We start from the raw sequence: 17,709 nt of genomic DNA, 5'->3' as shown, positions 1-17,709 counted from the left end.
CTTAATTGCACCTCTTTATAGCACCTCTTAATTGCCTGGATTATATGATGTCATCGTATGAGAATGGGGTCCAGATTACATTTTTCTTTATGTACTAAATATTTTTTGTATTCTTTGCAAATTTACAATTTAAAACAAAAAAGCAAAACTAAAATGAAATAATAATAATAGCTGGATTTATAAATCGCTTTTTACCTGAGGATACAAAGCGCTGCTATTATTACCCCAATATCATTACTACAGCATTATCATTATTACAACAATATGAAGATTTATGTCATAACAGATAGAGATGAACTATTACAAGTCTGTAGAATAAAATTGATTGTAATAAATAATTACTCAGGAAAATTAAAGGGTGGGTGTAGAAAAGTGGTCTTTATGGTATTAAAATTGCCACTCAATCAATGTTGAATAGGAGTGAAGCAAGTAGTAGGTACTCACAGTTGGGATTCCATTTCTTTGGCATGTAAGAACGCTTGTTGGTCACAATGTATAACGAACATCAGTGGAGCTAGTAGTTCATGCATTCCCTGAATGGAAAAATAAGTAAAAAAAAATAAAAATGGGCTCATCGGAGGGAACTTCAGGTCACAGTGATTAAGTTTGCTTTCCTCTAACCTGGCTGACAACTGATGCACTGGGAGGACTGCTAATAAATATTGCATTAGTATATATGAAATTCTATGTAATTTTGTGTAATGCTAATTTAAATTGTATTTCAAAGTGTCGAATAAATACATGAATGAATAAATGAATGAATGAATGAATAAATAAATAAATACATAAAACAAATAAATACATTTATAAAGGTTAATAATAATGATAATACACAGAATTAAGATTTTTTCAAGTTCCCTATCAAAATAAATATTACATACTACCCCAGATTAAACTGTTGCTGTTGTTTGTAAACTTGAGTTATTTAAAGGAAAAAAAATCATATGGCAATTTAAAACAAATATTATTTGAAAGCTCGTCACTGTGAAAAAAATATCTTTTTATGAAAACCTAACAAATAAAACTTTTGAAGTAGTCAAACAAGGAAATAACTAACATAACATTCCAATAGGACTTGGGAACAAAAGCAATAATTTGTAATGAATATATCTGGTAATGGTAAGTGTATTCCTACCCTACCCCCACCCACATCTACCTTCAAATGACACCTTCATTATTGTATGGAAATCTAGGAAATTATTATACAAACATAAGAGGTGGATATCTTGTCTCTGAATTTTTACCAGTGGTACTTTACTGACCATCTATTTCCTTCAACTGACCACTTGACATTATATCCGTCTTTGGACGGCAAACTGACCTGTTTATATAGCACGTGGCTATTTTCCTTGGCGAAACAGAATAGGATATCCACCATCATCTCCCGGATCTTCTCGCTCTTGAAGAAAGCGATTTCCGGAAAGCATCTGACCACGTCTTGCCTGATCTCGGTCCGGCAATCCTTGTCTTGGAAGAATTTATTCCAAGGGCTCTAAAAAATAACAAAAGCAGGAAATGGATAAATATTATCATTTTGATTCAGGTTGTTTTAATCTTCAATTGAATAACTTCAAGTATTTAAATGACTTGTGTGAACAAACACACATCTTGTTATTGATTTTGATCTGTTATCGTTAACATAAAATACCTGATAGCCCTCTTCACTTGATATATTATATATTTTAAAATATTTGTCAATTTTGCCAATTACCAAATAAATTCATATTTTAATCCAATTTTAGTTCAACAGTTATTTCAATTCAATATATGTTGTCCAGAATGGAAATTTGGTTTGTTTACAAGTCAATAGAAAAATGCAGGATTATTAACATGAAATAAATAGAAAATGGATGCAGAAACGAACAATCACTGATACTATGACATAGAATTTGGTGACTGATGATTTGTCTAATATGTTATATTTTGTACTTCTTTGTGATTGTAAATTATTTTGATGTTGATTTTAAAGATTTTAAAAAATGTTACATAATTCAGCTGAATATTCAAAGTGAAATTCAGAAAAACACAGATGAAATTTAGTCATCATTCAGAAGGTCTTAAAATATCATAAACAAGTAAGTCACAGTCAAAAAATGAAATAGTATCATATATACCATCCCTTTTTAATTATTTCTTATTCTTTTTTTACCATAAATTTTCACCTAGTCACACATCTTCTATTCAACCTCAACAAGAAACCACTTTAGTCTCAATTTATCTAAAATGTAAAATATTTTCTAAATTTCCCTTTCTCACCCACTCCTGTTTTCCCTTTTCTTCTGCCTCTTATTATTTCCTTGTGTGCATTCAAGGAACTGATCCTGCAGGATGCCCAATCACCTCACCTGGGTTGAGTGCAGCACAATGTGGATTAATGCATGAAATTACACAATGGCTGGGATTTTAAACCATGACCTCTTAAGATCTACTCTGCCACAACATTCACTTCATCATGCTTGAAAAAGTATTGAACTTTCAACTTGAAAAAAAAAAAGACTTACAGCACAGGTTTTCCACTTCCACACCATTTCTCTTGGATCTGAAAAAAGTAATACCCAATTTTGTGCGTGTCTTTTTGAGTTTTGTCAGACGTGTATCAATCACATGTGATTATTTACGTCTGCGACCGACCTTTAACGTCACCATTCGAAAGACGTGACCAGGGCTAGAACCTCTGCATCAATTTGTAACTTCATCACATAGCTTGGATTACAGGCGCACACCACAACACCCAATTACACTATAGCGCTGTAGGATACATTTCTTACTACATGTACAACCTCTTTTATCTGAAATAGTGGAATATTGATGATAGGGTCCAGTGCACTATCCATCAGTCATTTTATGCTCTATAAAAATACTATAATGTAGAAATGGTATATATTCATTACAATTACCTCTTCGATCTGTGTCAGTGAGATATTGAGTGTACGGTAAAGCGCACTGTCAGTCATTTTTGCGCTATATAAATACTATATAGAATTGGTATATATTTATTACTATTACCCCTTCCATCTGCGACAGTGACATATTGAGTGTACGGTAAAGCGCACTGTCAGTCATTTTTGCGCTATATAAATACTATATAGAATTGGTATATATTTATTACTATTACCCCTTCCATCTGCGACAGTGGCTTATTGAGTGAAGGTTCCAGTGCACTATCCATCAGTCATTTTACGCTCTATAAAAATACTATAATATAGAAATGGTATATATTTATTGCAATTACCTCTTCCATCTGCAACAGTGGGATATTGAGTGTAGGGTAAGGCGCACTATCCATAGATATTTTGCACTCTATGAATACTACATAAAAATGGTATATATTAAACAAATATATCAGGCTTTGAGAAAGTATAGTGGAATTATTTATCCGAGGTTGGTCTGGCAAATACCGGTACTATTTTTCCCCCCAGGGGCAAAGCCCCGAGGGAATATAGTAGTTTTGCCAGTCCAGCCGAGGATCAATAATTTCCACTATTCTTTCGAATAAAATGCCTGATATATTTGTTTTATATCCACTTTTAATAATTCATAACCAAAATATATGCGCTGAGCTTGCAAGGTCCGGTTACTTGCGTTGAATTACCTACTTTTCTCCGAGCCACCGAGCTCAGCGGAACGCAGATTAGTGACTGCGTCGACGCATCACGGGACTTGCCCGGGAGAGAGAGCTCGCTGGCCGGTGCGCCCGAGAGTTTAGCTAAATATCCAGTTTTCTGAAATAATGACGTCAGAATATTGGTACAGCGAAAAATAAATCGAGGTCTGACATCACGCAACATCATAGTTAAAATATATTTGGTCACATGATGCTATTTGAACCAATCAATATACAGGATTCAATCTATGTAGGATATAATTATTACTATTACCTCTTCCATCTGCGAAAGTGGATTATTGAGTGTAGGGTCCAGCGCGCTATCCATCAGTCCTTCCTTTGTGCTCTGTATGTACTTTTCCCTGAAGCCGTCGTATTTCTTTCTATTGGCTCTCACAGACTCAAGCCAACTCGTCCTGTCATCAGGTAAGCATTCTAGGTAGATCTGGGGAAAGGGAAATCATTTGAAATTTGTTTATGGAAAACATTAGTAAAGTTGCTTTGAAATCAAGTTTCCACAAATGAACACCAAAGTTGCAGTCTTCAGTGTTTCATATTAAATTATGCATGATGAGTCGATATGCACGGCTTGACACATGACTAATGACCCTCTCCTGTGCTAAAGGACATTAAATCATGTAAAGGTTGTGCATATAGTCATGGTAGTTACAATAATGGCAATATATGCCCAGTTTTCTCAAATCCAAACAGTCCGTTGGCTGTGCTGACTGCCTTCTGTATCTCCCATGCACACACTATTATTAACTCCACTCTACATTCAGTATACCTTGTACGCATTGTATGCAGGTCATGCTGTGTTCCACGGTCAACTTCCACCAGAGTTCATGTGTTGTAGTGTACAGATTTGCTCTATAAACATAGTCACTGACACCAATCCCCAATTATTTTCAAACTTTGATTTACATATATAGTTCCTGTAGATATGATACTTTAAAACTTTTGGGCTTGTATTTTTTTTTTTTTAGTATTGTTTAGCCCATTTCCAAGAATCAAAATGAGAATCTTATAAATCAAAACAAAGTGAAACTGATCACTTTCATATCACAACTGTTTTGGGGGCACATGCATTGATATGATCTAGCAATGGAATTGAATAGTGACATGCACTTTTTGGGAGGATTTCCCATAACTAAGGATAGGCTTTAAAGTGAAGACATTTAGCAACGTTTGTAAAGCTCACCTTCCAGCAGACACTTCGGAATCTACTGCTCCTCAATCTGCCTTTCTTACCCTCTTGTCTAACTACCTGTAGGTAGTCATCACGCTCAAACAGGCGAAACCATTCATCCCTGCAGTTTGAGTAGAAATACAATTTGCAGTATAATCAGAAATTCTAACAGAATCTTACAAAATTAGCTGTATTAAAGCAAGTACTAACAAAGATCTATACTACAAGGGGAAGATCGGACAGTACATAGAGTGCGCAATTAAACGCTTGGAAAGAGCGCACTACAGCGCTGATTTTTTTTTTCCTTTGCATATCGTGATATGGTTGTGTACTTAAAAACATATAAGAGAAATGGTGGAGGGGTGAAGGAATAGACGATTTGTTAATTTTAAGAGTTTTTTCCTTCAATTTTTTTAAAATTAGAGATGAATATCTTTCAGAGGTTTCTAGGTAATAAAATGGGGAATTATTCCCATGCGCCGCCCTCCAGCCCTCTACAAAATCAACTCTCATTTTCCCATATGTTTTACAGCAGCGTGCCGATGTGCGATGGTATGCTAGCGGATGCCCTTCCCCATGAGCATTAACTGATCGTTTAAAAAAAATTGTCGAAGTGTCCAATCTTTCCCTTTTAGCATCTTTGGTACTAACCAGGAGCACAAACTTGCAGACCTTAAGTCCTCGACCACTCACATCTGGCCAGGTTCTTTCCCATAATGCAACATTATGACCAAGGTAGTCTTGTAAAAAAGGTCAATTTGAATGAAAACTCTACTCAATACTTTCATACTACAATACTTACATGTATTTCACCAAACTAGGAAAAAACAAATGAATTTTTTGACTAGAAACAAATTTTGCATTGGATTTGTACGCGTAATTTTTCTGAACAAATAGGGGTCTGACATGCACTTACAAAATGTTGAGGAAACTGCATACACAGGCCTCTCAAATTCGGTCTCAAAATTTTTGCAAGACTTAAAAAAAAATTCATGAATTGATGTGGTGCAATATTTTAATGTTATGAATTTATCATACAACATGTTGAGGAAGGCATAATGGAAAAAAATCTGTCATTGATAAATAGAAATAAATACTATTCATCCTTAAAATCTCAAAGACCCAGATACTTAAGGAAAGGAAATCTGATATTTCTTATTGGCCTGCTTTTTGGAGAGGGGATTCTTTTTCTATCACAAATAGAGATCTTTGAAATATTCCTTTTATGCATCATAATAACAGTGATGATAATAATAGGAATAATTTTTGGAACATATCACAGACACAGGTGACAAGTGTGACCTTCTAGCTCAGATTTTTTAAAAGTCTAACCAATGTTAACCAATCACTTTAAATTTTTCTGTCTATCTCAAAATATTCCATTCTGAGACATACACATAGTGTAATGACTGCATGGAAGTCAGACATAGACTTGCACTCCATTCATAAAACTACATGAATGGTCAGGCTTCCACTTTATTTCATAGGTGTCAGTTAACAGGAAATAAATGAGGTCACAGAGTGTTAATAAGAAACTACAATAACAGGATGTTGATAGATGTACATTTCATGTAAACCACAACATCAATGCAGAAGATACAAGCTCTATAACAGATTCCTTGCTGATAGGTATACACCTGCTTTGTCTATTCACCATTGGGTCACACCCCATATAGTTTAATCCTAGTTTGCTTACAATCATTTCATCTACCGGTACTAACCATTTGGTCTTATTGCCATTTAGTCTCATTTCCAGGCTATACTAATTTCATTTACTATCCACTTGGTCTAACCTTTAGTACCCATTTTGTCTATTATTTTCTTGGCCTGTTAGACCAAAGGAATATCCACTTGGCCAATTAGACCAATTGGATATAGAACAAAATGGGTATAGCCTAACTGGAAATTAGATTAAAGAGAAATGCCAGTAGTTGCAGTAAACACTAATTTCATGAGAAAGTCTGTAAAACCAGGCTTAATTGTCAGTATATCGAGGATCTAGATCTGGTACCGTTACATAAACAGAACTTTGTGAAATCTTGAAATCTATGCTGAAAAATGTTCACACTGAAGATCACCAACACAGATAGGCACACGTGGGACAGTGTATTATTATTGCTGGAATAAAGACCCGACGGAAGTGACTGAATCCGCGCTTATTTTGCTTATTTCTCAGCAATTACACAATTTCTTCCAGAATCCTTTGGCACATATTTTTTATTCATACAAACAGACACTTGGGTGGTCATCATATTAGATTCTGTAAAAAGTTATTTTGAGATCATTACCAAAACTGGAATTTATCTTTAAATGGCAAAAGGGCTGTATGGCAATTATACCAAATATGGTTAGAGGATGAACTGCTTATGGACAAACTGTGATTGGACCATCTGGGATTAGATGAAACATAGGAGTAGAGAAACCCGAAATTTACTTCATAACTTACCTATAAGAGTTTGTAGTACTGCTACTGTGGTATGTGTCTTCTTCATCGTCAACTTCCCTGGCTACAATCTGGGCATCCTTGCCTTGCCCTGGTTTTTCTTGGATTTCTTTAGATGCGGAACCCTCATTGATCTCTGACTGCTGAAACTCAGACAGCGGGTCCTGTGATGCTGCAAAGAAATTCAAGAAAATATAACTCTCCTCACTATTTTACATATAATATTGGATGTAAAACATTTCAATTAAAAAAGCAACATCCTTTTTTTCTCTTCCCTTTGCCTTTACTATTTTCATATCTTATTGAGTTATACCTTTTTTATTAGCTTGACTTCCAACATCAGAAACCAGTGAAAAAAGATACTTACACGAAATACATAAGGACAACAAGCGATTTCACCCTCACGATACCAAAATCCAACCTAAAATTTGCAAACTATCTAATGTTGCCCCAAGATCCACTACAAATAATATTCAAGAATTTAGAAAATCAATATTCTTTATACAGCAGAATAATGAGATGTTTTTACAGCATGATGACTCATTCAGCAAAAAGCAGCCTTTACACTGAAAGAAATAGCCCATGAAATTAATCAATCACTCAAATGTGGCAACGAAATAGCCTCTAAAAATTAACATTATTTCCTCTCCTGGACTTATGGGTAGTAATATAAACATCGAGGCATAAAGTACTTACTCTGCATTCCTCTAACTGGTGTGGACTTTGTAATTGTGAAAGGGTGTTGGACATCTAACCAACCATGAAGGTCAGACACAGGTGAGGTCATGGGATGATATGGCCAAGTTTCAGTCCTGTTCTGCTGAATTTACCTTGAAGAAACTACTTGTCTCTCCTCAGAAACCTATGGTGTGTTTTTTTTCCTCCCAGACAAGTCTTGCTCACAAACAGATCTGATAATGAGAATATATAGAGAAACAAAGTGATGACTGATGACGTAACATTTTTTTTTTTGGGGGGGGGTGGTTCTAGCATTTCAGCATGTTTGAGAGTTGGCATGATTGGCAGAGTGTGATGAAAAGCATCCACAACCCAAATTTGGTGGGAATCAGCCCATTGGAACCCAAGATCTGAGGCTGTATGAATACCTACTAATCCACATGTACCAGTAACCAATATAAATGTAAATAGGTTCTAAAGATTTGTGAACCAGGCCTAGCTACACTGATTTCAATGGAGCGTATTAGGGATTAATGTGGCCTTACCTTGGGCTATCATAAACAGATTTATCCAAAATCGGAAATGTGGCAATTTTTCATCTGGCTCCAACAAAATATGATCATGAAAATGCTGAAATGCACAAAAATAAACGATGCTACTCTTCAGTACTCCACTTACAGATAGAATAATCTGATTACAGAGCGGAGAGTCTTTTTCAAACAGCAAAGCCAAAGAAATGCTTACTTGTAATGTTTACATGGTATCAACCTGAACATAGGGGTATGGCTGCTTATCCAGGTGATATATTATCACCTACACCTACCCATTATGGCTAATTATTATCTTCCTTTGTCACATGTACAATGGATCATCCTGAATTACTGGACAAGCACATTTACCAATTTTCCATGCAAAGGAAAATGCTTGATTCTCCATTAAAACAAAATCAAAATGTGATAAAAAAATTAACTTTCATCTAAAAAAAAAAGGTCTATTCAATAGCAGGATTAATTCATAACATCAATAAAAAAAATAAAGGCGAGTATTAGCACTGATACCTTTAAAAAGAAGACGTTTGTGTGAGTTTAACTGTTTAAATTAATTCATTCAAATCACGATTCTTGAAGAAAGATAATTTTCTCTGAATTTATTATGTTATATTAAAGAACAAAATTTGATGTATAAAAACAATAACTAACGTTAGATCTAATATTGTTATATTTCACAAAGACAAAATTTTACTTTTCCAGTCTTCTATCAGTCTCAAAATTGGTGATTTAGAGCCAGTAACATTTTCCTCACATGTAGTAATTCACTGCCAACTCCAAACCATTGCAAACGAAAACTGCACATGCACGGAAATCGCAACTCAATTCATGAATTTTCATGATAGGACTATAGATCGGGATCGTTTTGCTTTTGCATCAGATCTCAATGTATAGTCCTACTCATGAATATTCATGAATTGAGCTGCGATTCCTAATAGCGGTAGTGAAGTGGAGCCTACACAGACATCACCTGAGGTTTGGCAGTGTATCGTATTGCCAGACACCTTTTTTTCATGTGTTTTATTGAATCTACATAATAAAAAACACCTTTATTTCAGTGCTTTGAAAATGACAACCAGAGGAAATACAATCAAGAAAAATTTGCACTTGCTATTCCCAATATAATGAATATGATCAAATTATTTTACATTTACCAATAGTTTTCTTTGCATCGCACTTGCCGCATACCCCTCCATGAAAAGCAATTGTTTTCATGCGTGACAAATTACATCATGATTCTGGACGCGCGCCGGCGGGTAAAGATATTCTTGATTATAATCGATGTAAGAAAGAATTGGTGTGAATTTTTCTTTTATATATATATATAAAATCATGAGTAAATTCTAAGTTTTTGTAAATTGCTTTTTATATCAAATCTAAGCAGATGTTGGTAATAAATTTGTGTTTGCTAACTAACTTTTTTTTAGGTTCTGCTTGTTCCATGGTACTTTCCAATATTATGCTCGTTCGTATCGTGATGCTCATTGCATCAAGTTCTAACAACACGCTGTCGATTTTCGTTTGCTCTAATCAGTTACAGTTAACCTCGTGCACAGCACTCATTCAATGAACAAGGGTACCTTGAGAACTAGCTGTCGACGATCACCCACAATACACCACACCTCCAAATTTGATCGAAGGAGCGGAAAAGATTGAAATTTGGCAAATAAGGCCCATATTTTCTGTCAGAAAATATATTATTTGTTAATGCAAAAATATGTTGTATAAAATTTTAGCATTTTCTGTCATTTTAGAGATAAATAAGGTAAACTTTGATTTTTTTCGCCTCGTTTTTGTCATCTTGTTCTATCAATCACTCCTAGTACCAATGAGGTCCAAACATTACATGTATGGACCTCATAGGCGACATCAGTGCTAAAATTGGGTTAGAGATTTATGTGGATCTAAATTTATTGTAAATTTATCAAAAGTACTAGCTAAATTTGAGTCTTTTTATTGAATTTTGCTTTAATGAGAATTTATTTTGTAATAAATAACAAAAAATTGAAAGAAATGAAGGGGAACTTACATTTTGACGACTTTTTCCAGATTTTATTGCCAGTTGCTCTTCACTTCTGACTCGCAATCGAAACTCATATGTAGATCACGTGATACGCGTTCTAGTCACCTGATCGGTTTGTTATTCTTTTCGCCAGACGTTAATTATTATATATTTCATAGTGCTAGCATTCATCGCGACCTTTAAATAATAAAACAACCTTCTATGGTGTTTCTGAAATAAAAATCTTTTTAATAATTAATTCCAATTTTGTGGATATGCTGTTATTCTATTCACATTTATTTCCTATTTCATATAGGCCCTAAAACATTGCTAATATTAAAGTATATGAAGTTGAATTATATTTTAGAGTACACTGACATGAACACAAAGATTTAAATGAACTCTGATGTGGACATAATTATGAAGTAAATATATTTTGTGCTGTGATTTCTCATTTGAATTTTATATTCATGCGTCATTTGGGTTAATCATTTCTTTATGCACATATTTTGCCTCCCCGCATTTCTTCCAATTTCGTACAATGTGTTGTTATTGTCACAATTTGGATTACCTAGCACGTATAACATCGACACTGGATGAAAAGTCTAAATTAAAATTATATTTTTGTAAGGGTTCAAATTATTTTTCAAGAGGATCTTATGTTAGGAAATTTTGCCTAATGTACCCATATTAAAAGAGCAATTATTCTTCTCAACCCAATTTAAAGAAAAGGTGTTTTATTTGCATTATGAGGAAAAAATGTGTGTAATCATGTTGATGCATATTATTTTTTGATCCAAGCAACACTGTGTCGTTCGTTTATGTCTGCGATTTTTTTTTCATGTATTTCTAATGTACAAAAATACTTTTAAAAATAATGAGTAATAGTTTAAAGATCTGTATTATTTTGCAAATCATTCAAGAAAGCACAATTTTAATTGAAAACTTTGTTTTCATAAATAAAATTGGATTAATAATAGTGAATTGCAGAAAAGCATTGTTGCTCGAACGTAAGCCATAACAGCAGACTACTGCAACGAAAGAAGCACATGAAATTGACTAACATGTTTTTATTGTTTATATTAAGTTGATTGATTACAATGATGATGATGGTGGTTATGGTGATGGTGATGGTGGCGGGATACTAATGATGGTTGTAATGGCCATGATGATGATAATGACGTTAGTGATGATGATGATGACTAGATGTTGTTTTGTTATTTTGTCTTTAAATAAAATAAGTAGTGCAAATTTGAATTCATTTAAACTTTATTATGAAAATAGCATAAAAAATAATAAGAAGAAATTGGTATGCATTAAGGAAAATCCATCCCTCACCAAAAGAAAATAAAAAAAAAGTGATAATTCAGTGACGACGTAGGCCTATATGCGAGCAGTTTTCCTTCAAATCGGAAACAATGTTTAAAAAAATAAAGGAAATGTCATTTTCTATAAATACATGCTAATGACATTCATTGTACCTACAATATATCAAAAGAGCCGTCATACCCGTTCCAAAAAGAAAAAAGGTGAGTCATTACAGATCATTAAAATTGGAAAATATAGAGCAACAGCTCGTTTATGACGACAGAAATCAAGCATACAAAAATTTATTAACTCTAATTTTGTTCAAATAATACCTCTGATTTTTTAATAATTTTTCTTATTTAAAAAAAATTATCAGGGTAAAAAATCCCCTTTCACTTGCAAAACAGTTTCATTGTGTAGCGGTAATTTAAATCATTCACCTGATAACCAGAACTATCCAATAAACAAGATAAGTATCATTAATTCATGCGGGCGCGCAGCGCGTGCTGCAACGTTTAATATATTGCTGTGAAGCGTAAAATAGAATGAATGACATTTAAAATATATCTCACAGATAAAATAATACCAGCTCGACGTGCAAGCTAAAAAAATTACGTTTTCCGACTTTTTTATATCAATAACAAAATGGATATGAAATTAACCGACTTATGCAATTTAGACAGGGTCTATCCTATAACCTTTATAATAAATATACAATGCCTAAAGTCATATAAAGAGAAATGCAGATTCTAAGTATTTTTTTTATAAACAGGATAACTAAATAGACAATTTATTAATTGAAAATTTGGGATTCTTTTCCTAAAATGAATATAAAAGACAATAAAGAACACAATTTATTTTCGGACGAAGCCAACAAAATTAGGGGACCACCAAAAATTTTGTACAAGCAAAAATGGCTTTACCACACACTCCTAGTCTTGAGGACGCAATGATGATGATTTTTTTAGATATGTCTTATATTTCTTCATTTCTTCATGTGGAACGAGGGGTCTACGCGGCATCAGTTAGGTAAGAAATCTTCATTTTTTACATTTTTAAATAGTAATATTTAAATCCTTCCTACGCATTAGGCGTAGGAAGGTGTAAGAATTAATCAAATTAAATGAAATCCATTGACTTCGGTTTAAAAAGATGGATTTTTGGGGGGAATCCATCTTTGTTTTGGTCCTTCGCTGAAGACACTATGGAGAGAGTGTCAAGACGTCAATGATGAAGAAATGTATGACATATCTAAAAAAATCATCATTGCGTCCTCAAGACTAACACACTCCTAGTAATTGCTCTGTGTTGTGAGACTGTGAAATTGAACTGCAGAAGTCCTATGGTGCACAATTGTTTTTTTAACGCACATATGCGCGTCTGGAATCATGATAATGTCCGGTGATACAATACGTGACTATAAAGTATAATAAAACTATAGCTATACTGTATCACTCCTAGTACCAATGAGGTCCAAACATTAACATGTATGGACCTCATAGGCGACATTACCCAAAAATATGGGTTAGACAATGCTGTTCTGATTTCCAACCCAAGACTTTGGTAAATGTACGCCTTAATACAAATTGGAGTTACGTGATATGACTTTCATTTGTTGGGGAGACATTAAAAGTATTAATTAAGTAGTTCAAATTAAAATATATTATCATTAAACTTACATTTCAGGCCCTTTTTGTTGATTTTCGGTGCGCGTTCCACACAGCTGCGACGAGTGATCAACTCCGAAGTGATACGCGAACTGGTCAGCTGATCGGTCAGGTGATCGGTAGATTATCTTTTTGTCAGACGTTCATAATTTATGTAAAGCGTATCAATCTTCAGTATCTTGATTCCAAAGTATCAGTATTGCAGATAAATGTCATTATTGATTGGAATCAGTGGCGGATCGGGGGGGGGTGGGGGTGGGGGTGAGCATTTCTGCCCGATCCCCCTATTGAGATTTGTAGTAAATATTTTGGAATTAAATACGTTGTTCATACTAGTTATGCGACCCCTCCCTTATGATGATCACAGCATTATTTGTAATGGGGATATTTCGTTCATAATTATTCTTGTCTCTTCTTTCTCCTTTTTAGCCTTTTTTTGCTTGTTAAAACCTTTTTTCCTTTTTTTTTTTTTGGGGGGGGCTCGCCAAATTTTACGTGGGTCAAAATTACCTTCATTTTTTTAGTGACAATCTTTTTTTCATTTGTCCAGTTCTACGCGAGACAAAATTACCTTCGATCATTATTATAGTTAAAAACTTTTTTTTATTTTTTATTTATTTATTTATTTTTTTTTTTTTTGGGGGGGGGAGGTTGCCAAATATCACGCGAACGTTTGTCAGCTTTTACTGTTTTATTCGACTTATAATCAAATATTAAATGGGGCTTACCACAGTTTTTTTTAAAGTCAATTCATAAGAATATTCCTCCTCGGGATTTGAGCTTTCTTTCATGAAATATCAATTTTTTTCATGATTACCAAAAATACTTAAAATTTTTTATCGGTGTATGCCTATAAAGCTTTAGCTCATGCGTTGCTCCTGCCATATTTTAATGCTGATCAACTTTATGCTTTTAATGAATTCCTAAAAACAATAAATTCTCAGATCATCAATTTTGTCGCAATCGAATAATTCGATTGCGTCTCTCTATCAGTTTTGAATATTCATAAAAAATATCAGCTCGTGCTCTTTGCTCATAATATTTTGATTAGTAAATTCTTCTCTTATATAATCGAGTCGGATAGATAGATAGATAACTAGAGAGAGAGAGTTGGGGGGGTCCCTCAGCTACTTGTCCTCGCTTATTTGTTATTATTTGTTATTATGCTCATGTTGTGAGAGCTTTGTGTTTTCACATTTTTTTCTTTTTCAACCTTTTTATTGTCTCGGAGCTTCCCTCTATTTCTTTACACTATATTATAATGTAGTCCTGTTTCAATCATTGGCGGCGGAAGCCCCAAATTTTAGGAGGGGACAACCTAAAAAATTTTGACAAGCAAAAAAAAAGGCTCTCAACCCAAACATTTTAGGGGGGACGTAGGAAAATAAATTGACAAGCAAAAAAAAAGGTCAACAACAAATTTAGGGGGGAACGTCCCCGCTTCCGCCGCCTATGGTTTCAATTCTTTTTTTGTTCTCATTTCAATGAAAACATCATTATTAAACTGACGTAGAAGACTTTATTACGAAATTTTGACATTGTTTTGTTTCATTTGTTTGGCTTTCTTTTTTCCTTCTCCTCATCTTCTTTTTCTTCTTACTTTTTCCCTTTCCTTATTTTCTCTTCAGTATTTCATTCAGGTATCCGCCAATTTATACAACACCAAGCATATAGAGGCGGATAATCAGTGAGGGAGCATGACGGTGTGCCGCTCTAAAAAAAAGGAGGAATATTGGAAGAAAAAAAAAGAAGAAGGGATGGGGAAAAAATAAAGAAAAAAAAAGATGATGATGGCAATGACGATGATGAAAATTATCTTGGTGATGATGATGGTTGTGGTGACGGTTGTGGTGATGATGATGGTGATGCTAATGATAGTGGTGATGATGATGATGACGAGATGTAATTTTGTTATTTTGTCTTTGAAAAAATTAAGTAGTGCAAAGTTGAATTCATTTAAAGTTTATTATGAAAATAGCAGAAAAAAAATTGGTATGCGTTCGAGGAAAATCCATCCCCCACCAATCTTTTTCAAAGGTAAGATTTTTTTTGCCCGGGGGGGGGGGCCACTTCCATTCACGAGTGGATACCATGCGCGACCATGGGGTCTCGAAAAGCACCCTAAACACGCGTAATTTCCATATTCTGAAAATGCACCCCTTAACAAGTATTGGCGTGTGAAACCCTACCCTTAACAAGTATTGGAAACAAAACGATACTCTTGGCAAATATTCCCTGAAATGAACCCCTAAACAAGTACAGGAATGTTTTATTGTTACGGGTCCTTCGGTCGTCGGCTTTACCTTATTTGGTTTAGTACGACCCCACCTTCTACACCTCGCGCAAATCGGACTCTAAACACGAAGTGTTGGAGCAAAAAGGACATCCTTTATAAAACATTTTGATTTTGTTTTATCATCCCCGCAAATTAGACCCTAAACACGACGGTTTTCCTAGCGAATTAATAGATACCCTTTTTTCGTTATTTTTGTGTTTTTGACACCCTTATCACGTTACGTAGGTAACGTGCCCTATCGTGAAAAGGACATCCTTTTTACGTTTTTTTTTGGTCGCGCATGGTATCCACTCGTCAATGTAAGTGCCCCCCCCCCCCGCACCCCGGGTTTTTTTGTGACGGCGTAGGCCTTTGCAAGCAGCTATTATTATGGTAAAAAAGTAAATGAAATGTCAAGAAATACATGATAATGATTTTTATGGTACATTTTAGTAGGCCTATATCAATTCATACTTGTTATCAAAAAGAAAAAAGTGGGTCGTTACGGACCATTAAAAATGGGAAATTTGGGCATTTTATATTTAGGATAGAGCAACTGCTTGTTATAGACGTCACAATAAATCAAGCATTCTAAATTCTATCAACTCCATTTTTTGTCAAATAACACCTTCATCGATATTTTGAAATGATTTTTCTCATATTTTCATCATCTTTTTATCAGGGTGAAATTCCCCTTTAATTTACAAAACAGATTCGCAAACAATATCAAGAGTAGTGGGAGGCAAGGGTGGAAATCTAAGGTAGGGGACCAGGGGCTGGAAAACAGGCAAAAAAAACAAAAACAAACTAACAAAAAAAAAACAAAAAGGAAGGTTTATCACCCCCAAAAGAAGGTCGTCTCGTCCAAAATACATGTTTTACTTCGATTTAAATGATGTAGGCCTATTTCTTTCCATCATATATAAAAGAACAAAAATAGTAGGGGGACATTTGATAATGTGCCCCTACTATTTTGGGTTAGGGGGAAGTGTCCCCCTGGGATTTGCGCCCATGTGGGTGGGGGGTGCTGCACCTCCTTTCGGAATCATTATGGAACAGTGTGAATAGTCGCTGTGATTTCGATCTCATACCTATAAAAAAAATAGAACAAAAGAACGCCTTGACCACAGGCCAAAATGCCTAACAATTTTTCCGCGGCATTAACAACTCTCGTAAGGGGCGCTCCATTTATAAATAGAGTTGCATGTGTAGCTGTCTATGGCAACAGAATCCATCGCAGAATTGAAGCCAGAAGCGTGGGAATTTGGCAGAAAATTCAAGAAAAGAACCGGTGAGTACCGATTTAAGAGTAATTATATATTCATTAACATTTATTGAATCATAAGAATAAAGATTCTTTACGGAAAGAAAGCTTAGTTCTAAGCTAGGGCTGCCCAAATGCGCGTGAGTGGAGTCTCAGTTTCTTAACACGGGTAAGTATTGCGGTGTCGCCTAGAGTGTACTGTATTATGTATGTATGTATTTGAGTTTTGTCAGACGTGTATCAATCAGATATGATTATTTACGTCTGGGACCGACCTTTAACGTCACCATCCGAAAGACGTGACCAGGGCTCGAACCTCGAACCTCTGCATCAATTTGTAACTTCCCCACAGCTTGGATTACAGGCGCACGCCACAACGCCCAGTTATACCCGGCCCGGGGCAAGTCTCCACTCCAGACTAATCTAACCAGCACAAAACCTAGCGAATGGGACTGCACTGAATATTGCTTACAAGATTTTTACAACTCTTATTTAATTTCGATTGTCTCATGATAAGAGTCAATATAAATATACTGATTTTACGATAAGGCATCTCTGCAACGCTACATATCCATGAGAACAGTATAATCAAAATATGTCTCTAAAGAAAATACAACAAACTTTCATACCCGGAATTACGTTCCTCCCCTGCGAATTAGCACTTCTCGTCTTATGACAGATTGGTATCATTTCTCTATATTTGAGTAGCGTGCGTGGGTCGAGAGAATAGT

The 17,709-nt window shown here is 34.8% G+C and overlaps 1 protein-coding gene across 3 annotated transcripts in view; it reads right to left on the bottom strand.

The window, feature by feature from the left end:
• The window catches only part of LOC121411538 (TBC1 domain family member 5-like), a 45,272-nt gene extending 27,563 nt beyond the window's left edge, over positions 1-17,709 (bottom strand). For 2 of the 3 annotated variants that reach the window (XM_041604320.1, XM_041604322.1), the window contains exons 1-7: positions 17,608-17,709; positions 7,933-8,147; positions 7,240-7,408; positions 4,806-4,914; positions 3,879-4,049; positions 1,322-1,492; positions 445-533 (exon numbers count right to left, since the gene is read on the bottom strand). In XM_041604320.1, coding sequence (XP_041460254.1) covers positions 445-533; positions 1,322-1,492; positions 3,879-4,049; positions 4,806-4,914; positions 7,240-7,408; positions 7,933-8,023 — 800 coding nt within the window. In that variant the 5' untranslated portion in view covers positions 8,024-8,147; positions 17,608-17,709. Of the gene's footprint in view, positions 1-444; positions 534-1,321; positions 1,493-3,878; positions 4,050-4,805; positions 4,915-7,239; positions 7,409-7,932; positions 8,148-8,459; positions 8,625-17,607 lie in introns of those variants that run through there. The other variant, XM_041604321.1, reaches the window with a different exon arrangement.

This window comes from Lytechinus variegatus, chromosome 3 (genome assembly GCF_018143015.1).
Source record: "Lytechinus variegatus isolate NC3 chromosome 3, Lvar_3.0, whole genome shotgun sequence".
In the NCBI taxonomy this organism is placed as follows: Eukaryota; Metazoa; Echinodermata; class Echinoidea; order Temnopleuroida; family Toxopneustidae; genus Lytechinus; species Lytechinus variegatus.
This window is presented reverse-complemented; position numbering and strand designations above follow the sequence as displayed.